Here is a 6,600-nt window from a genome sequence, read left to right as displayed (position 1 = left end):
CCGCATCAACCACAGCCGGACAGCCGGCACGATTCCGGTCCAGTGGCGACGAGCCACCATCGTCCCAGTCCTGAAACCCGGTAATTCGCCGGCGCTAACGGAGTCATATCGACCCATCAGCCTTCCTTCCATCGTGGGTAAGGTCGCTGAGAAAATGGCATTGAGGAGACTGCTTTGGCTGTGGACGCCTCGTCCGCACCAGCATGCGTGCCGTAGTATGCGTACCACGACGATGCAGCTGGCACACCTGATACACGAAGTGGAGCATAACAGAACCGATTACTTCCAAGCGAACCCTCCCAAGAAGAGCGGTGTTGGAAGCCAGCTCCACTGCAGACCCCATCGGGCTCCGTTGGTGCTGGTAGACTCCAGCAAGGCCTTTGAGTTCACTGGCTATCGAGTCCTCAGTCGCTTGCCGGCCAATATTCCGGGGGTGAACTGCCGAAGGTGGCTTGGAAAATTTCTGCGTGGCCGCTACGCGAAGACACGAGTTGGCAACAGACACGGCGATCGGTCCTCCACGCTGCGAGGAGTTCCTCAGGGGTCCGTATTGGGAACACATTTTTGTTCTCCCTTTACGCACACCCACTTCTCAACCTGCTGAACGGCTTCTCAGGCGTCACAGCAGACATGCACGCGGATGATCTCTCCATTGTAATCAACGGCCGCTCTCGGGAAGACGCCATTCCTGCAGCCAACACGGTCCCCAAAAAACTGCACGCGCGGGGCCAGTAAAATGGCCTGGCCATCATCCCGTCAAGGTGCAAAGCCGCTTGGTTCACACTCTCCACGCACACGGAGTCAAACTATGATCGCAAAGGAAAGTGGTCCCTGGAAGTGACTGGATGTAAAATTCCAGTCATGACCATGGGGGCATCGCAAACTACGAAGCTTCTCGGCATGGATCTCGATCCGCAACTGACGCTAAATGTGGCGGCCGCCTCGCAACGGATATCGCAGCCACGCCGCATTGCGCACAAAGAGGCGGGGCCATCTCCACATGACCCACGCACGTTCATCATCGGATACGGTGCATCCAAATTGCGCTACGGCAGCGAGCTCATATGGGCAGTAGCGACGGATTCAGCGAAGAATGAGATGCAAGAGACGTACGCAGGTCTGGCACGCATTGTCAGCGGAGTTCCGAGCACTGTCGACCAGTAATCCGCACTCCTAGAAGCAAATATACCGCCGCTCCATGTCGTCCGCCTGCACGCGGCTCTCCATGTTTGATAACACACGCAATTGTCAGATTGACTGGGAGCGGAGATCAACGTCTGAGCCTTCGCCTCGCGCTGGTTTCCGCATCCCGCCGTTGTCTCGGCACGAGCTATATGCCTTCGTGGACGCATGCGCAAAGGGCTACGGCATCACCGAGGACTCACCACGCGAAGAGCGGTTCTTTCGCGGCTCCATTCCTCCCTGGTTTGCGGCCTCCGCTCACCGGGTCACAATCGGTGTGGAACTTCCGATAGACCACTCGATCACCGACGAAAAAGAACTGATAAGGGAAATGCGCAGAGTCCGCGAAGAGGCTCTAGCGCTGCACAGCCACCGCTCGTGGATACTCGCAACGGATGGCGATTTCGACGTTCCCACGCCAGCCTGCGTTGGCATACCGCCTTCATCCCTGCATTCCTCGCAGATAATAGGGAAAGTAAGTAACAACTGCGGCACACGCCCTTGAAGCTGCAGGACGGAATCCAGTGCGCTGCTCTTGGCCCTGCAAAGGCTGATTATCCCTCGGATCCACCACAGACGTAAAAACCCCGCTTGTGGCGACACAAAGCCAGTCTCTCCTAGCGGCCCTCAACAAGGACCGGATCTGGCAGCGTCTCTTGACACTGATGCGTGCCGGCCGGTCCGTGCACCGGCAGTTTTGTTACGGACATTGTGGAGTGCATGCTGACGAGCCTGCGGCTCAGCATGCGACGCAGACCATGGCAACCGGACAACACACGGAACATGGAATCGCGCCCGTATGGCACACGGACCCGCTGACATGCTTTACTGCCCAGCCCAGCAACAAGTGGCGTTGTACCATTCGCCAAGCCACTCACCGCTAATCGTTCTGTGGTGCCAGGAAGCGGTCTCCGCCACCGCAGGATCAGCCAACCTCCACAGGCGCGCCAGTTGACACGCAGGAAACCTTTCGCCATCTGCTCCTAGAATGCCCAGGCACCTCCGCTGCGCGCCAACGGCTGGGCATTCAGGAAGATCCACGCAGCGAAAAGTTCTCTCAGTGGCAGTTGCTTCACAGCAGGAAGCTTTTTCCGCTGCTCAACCGCCTCCTCGGCACCAGGATGGCATCGTGCGGCTAGACGCGTCGGTAAGAGTGGGAAAAAATAATAATGAGCATTCTCGCCACCATCGGGTCGTGGCGCACCTTGCGACCTCGCTGGTGACCCTCCTGCTCCACTGCTGCTTTGCGCAACAAGTCATCACAGTCATTTTCGTGGTTTGGTCGGCCTCGTGTTGCGCTCCGGGTTCTCCTCCTTCATCGTCTTGCGGTGTTTCCTTTGCCGTCCCTGGCACTGTGACTGTCCCGTGACGATTTTTTCCGAAGCCTCACTTCCCTGGGAGGTCCTCCCGCCACCAGCGTGCCCTCCGCCCAAAGACTCCGGTCCATTTGCACGCATCTGAGCGGCAGGGGCGCTGCCAGTGCCGGACGGATTGCAATTGTTACTTCGCAGTGGGTCGCTGCAGGATTGATCCTGCCTCGTCGGAGCAGTGAGTGGTCCTGCGGCGGTGGGATTGGGGCCCTCACCCGCCGTGTTTTCTCCACCCTCCTCGTCTTCCTGATTGCTGTCAACCTCAGAGTTCACGTTCCCCTTTCGTCCAGAGCCACCGGCCACGGTCCTCCTTCCGCAGCCATCACAGCCCGCGCGTGCTCAGCAGTCACCGCGCCATCACCAGCGGGCCGCACACACACACCGTCGCAGCAGCCGTCAAAAACACGCACGAGCTGTTGCACATCACTGCAGGAGCCAACAGGACGCAGAGCACACGGCCAGTCATCATCACAAACAGTGGAGTCGCCCAACGCTGTGGATCCGCCTGCAAAAGCACAGAAAACAAAAGGGGAGACACGGCCGCTACACCACGCACAGCCACCGCACAGTCACAAATGGCAGCAGCCCAGCAGCGGCAGCGCACACACACCATGAGGCAGTTGAAAGCAGTGAAAGGGCAAAAACACACAACGCCCCGCAGCAAGCAAACAGAAAAACACACAAAACAATTAGAAACAAAACACAGGTAAACGAACAGCAATGAAGTTAAAAATGTAAACACACACAAAACAAAGGGCTGCACAGCATGGCTCCAGCGCGCACGCACCCATCCTCAAATGTGACTCCACGCAATCAGTTGTGTGCGTGCCATGCACATGAGTGTGTCTGGGGTGCGTTCAACGTGACGGATGCGGGGAGCGGCAAGGAGCACACGGCAGGGCAGCGGAAGCAAGCGAAGCAAAACACAATCATTATTTTATCCTGTTTAGTACATCGGACCACAGTGGACGCACACAAGTCCCCGCAGTTGGGTGCTGGCACGCACAGCCCGCACACAATTCTTCAGCCCAGAGTGGTGTACGCCAGCGCGGATACGGCGAGCAGCAGCGGGGCACACACCCACGCAGAGCTGCTGAGGCTGCCGTCGCTTTCGCGAAGAAGTGACGGTGCGCGGGTGGTCGTTGTAGTTGGCGCCTCCGTAGTCGTAGTGGTGGTGGTAGTTGGTGCTTTTGTCGTAGTCGTGGTTGTTGTTGTTGGCGCATTTTCCTTCTGACTTTGTGCCGATACCGTACCAGTCGCCTCACTTGGTTGCTGTTCCTGTATTGGAATGGACTCCGGACCTTCGGTACCTGGAGTTTCTGGCACATCGGTTCCCGGATCTGATGCTTGTGATGTGGAATTTTCACGTGATTTCTGTCCAGTACTGGACCCACTTTGCGACCCTGCCCCATCGGTTCCTGAAACACCTGCTTCCTGTGGCCGAGGAGTCGGTAAACTGGAGCTGTCCTTATTTAGTTCTTCACCAGTTCCTGTCACGCACACGGACGGGCAGCAGCACAGAGCAAGCACCAACAGGGCGCACAGCAGACGGCACGTCATCATCGTGAGTGTGGTCGTTCAGTGGTGTGGAGCTGATCTGCACAGTGAGGGACATGGAGAGCAACAGGTAGACGAGAGGTGCGGCAGACACACACAGAGGGCAAACACACACATGAGGAGAGGGCAGCAGCCAGGCATGCACCGTACGCCGCACACCACGCACGACACACACTCCAATCCACGGCAACAGGCACGCACACACACACAACCCTGCCGCAACACCAACACACAGATGGAGGAGGGAGAAGCAAACAGGAGCGGCACACAAGGCTCCACCGCATGTACATACGGCGAGAGCGGTCCGTCGTGTCGGCACCCCTCACGGAGGGCACGCACACACAAGAATAGGTGCAGCGCACACAGCAACACAACAGCAAAGTAGCCATGAAAAAGAATAGATCCCCGCACACCACGTGGATTGTTGGTCCACGGGAAGCGCAGCCACCACCGCAGCAGCAGCAGCACACGCAAAGTCAAGCACAAGGAATGGAATAAAGCAGCCATTTATTTGTGTTTCTTTCTGGAGGGTGGAAGATGTCTGCGTATGTTGCTATTGTTTTTGCGGAGGGTAAACCTTCATGCCTGCATCGTGTGTTGGGGTTCCTGCAGTGTGCACAACTGTTTCCTTCTCTTGTGAATTCTTATTGTGTTGGTGCGGCCAATAATTCAATTTGTGTTGTTCCTGCTCTTCGCTGGTAAAGTGCTGCAATAGATGTTTTTATTTCCTCCTTCGTTGCTGTGGCACCTGATTCCTCGCCGTTTATTGCGGTGGAAATGAGAATATGTGAGTGGACTCCCACGCACCAGAACGCACCTTCGCTCCTATTTATTGCTGCACAGAAGGGCATGCGTGTTTGGTGGTGCCTCGACCATATATTTCGTGGGCGTACATTCCCCTGCAGGCTGAGGGCGGGGCGACGCTCCGTCGCGGTGCACTTCCCTCGCATGCCGCCCACTCTGATTCATCATGCATCACCCCTCACATACTCCGTGGTGCCACACCGTCGATATTATTGCAGCCGCTGTGATTCCGCGTATTTCACGCATTTGATTGTGCCACAATGCATCCGCTCGTGTGGCCGCCGCATCCAAACAGCGGTGCCCAACACCGTGAGCGGCAGTCCACATCCTTGCATGTCCCAGCGCAGTGGTGCTTGACTGTCAGCCAGGCGTCAGACAACACGAGAGTATTGTGCCGGCAGTACAACACACGGAGCTGCAGTGAATGACTCGGGCGGCGACGCATCTATTTGTCGCAAGGCAGTGAAAAGGAGTCGGGCAAAATAATACCGGCTGCATTCACGACACCATACCCACAGCCAAAGCATGCGACATGATGTGTGTTTCGCTGGTGCTGTGAAATGCCTGCAGACGACGTCACTAGTGGAGGCACACCACCCATGATCAGCGGACAGACAATAATCGGCATGGGAGGCCACAAAAGGCAGCAACGACGCCAGCAGCTATCTCTCTCTCTCTCTCTATCTGTTGCCTCCGAGAAGTAAATATTCCACCAGCCACAGCCGGCTGTGCCATCGTGACACTCCATGCACGTCGTGGCTGCGTCAACACATCCTGCTCCCTGCAGCGCCTCAAAAGATGCCTCACTCCGTCCACTAAGTGCATCGATGCGGGCCGTGCCCGGGCTGTTCATGAGGACCACAGCGATGTGAGGGTCACCGAGTCGCAGCATGTTTGTTGTGACGTTGTTGCATGGCACCGGCACACACACGCAGCGCCTGCATCCCTCCCTGTTGTGTTCGCCCTCCGCCGGAGTGGTCACACACACGGGCTGCAGCAAATTCATTTCACCCTCGACGATCCAAAATCAACACCGACATCCCTCGCCACGCAAAGATCTCAGTTGCCAGCACGGGCCTCCTGCCGCTCTGCCATCGACGCCGAAACACGGCACAGTGCACGCACTTATTTTCCTCGTGTGCAGTCAGCCGTTTGGTTCACACATTCTCCGATGGGCTGACGCCCACAAAAGCACGCCACAAAATGTGATCGCACAAGCTCTTGCGACGAGCGTCTGCGTGTGCATGGATCCGCTGCTCACACGTGCTGGCAGGCAGCCTGCAGCCGGTGCCCTCGTGCCAGTCCATCGGCTCCAGCATGGGAAAGAGAAAATGGCCAATTCCTCGTGCACTCATTCCCACCAGCAGCACCAACACGCTGGTCGCCAGCCGTCATTCCTCAGCACATCCAGGAATGCCGAAAAGTGACGTGGAGCTGTCAGCCAGCAATGCCATAATCCCGCACACATGTCGGCTCCACCAGAGAAGACACACAAACTACACACAACACCCCTCACATGTTTTCCGAACATCATTCCAACACACCGCGACACGCCAAACAGAAGTATTCGTCACTCCACGCACCTCCCCACACAATCAAATAGTCCATGCACCACGCACGGCAGCAGCTCACACCCGTCAAACAAGTGTTCCTCGTACCAGTGTTGTCCACGTGCTGCAGTGGGCTG

The 6,600-nt window shown here is 57.0% G+C and overlaps 1 protein-coding gene and 1 pseudogene across 1 annotated transcript, besides 2 other annotated features; both read right to left on the bottom strand.

The window, feature by feature from the left end:
* Positions 1-6,600: part of a sequence feature (areas not merged during assembly with more than two copies in the genome that could not be assigned to a particular haplotype) that runs on past the window's edge.
* Positions 1,798-3,021, bottom strand: Tc00.1047053510791.60 (annotated as a pseudogene).
* Positions 3,576-4,115, bottom strand: Tc00.1047053510791.50 (mucin TcMUCII, putative; the record flags this gene model as incomplete). The annotated part of the gene is made up of 1 exon (XM_804419.1): positions 3,576-4,115. One exon carries the CDS (start codon positions 4,113-4,115, stop codon positions 3,576-3,578), a length of 540 nt encoding a protein of 179 aa, XP_809512.1.
* Positions 3,688-3,769: a microsatellite.

Source organism: Trypanosoma cruzi, genomic scaffold (assembly GCF_000209065.1).
Source record: "Trypanosoma cruzi strain CL Brener 1047053516879 genomic scaffold, whole genome shotgun sequence".
Taxonomy (NCBI): domain Eukaryota; phylum Euglenozoa; class Kinetoplastea; order Trypanosomatida; family Trypanosomatidae; genus Trypanosoma; species Trypanosoma cruzi.
Note: the sequence above shows the minus strand (reverse complement) of the source record. Positions and strands in the feature narration are given on the sequence as shown.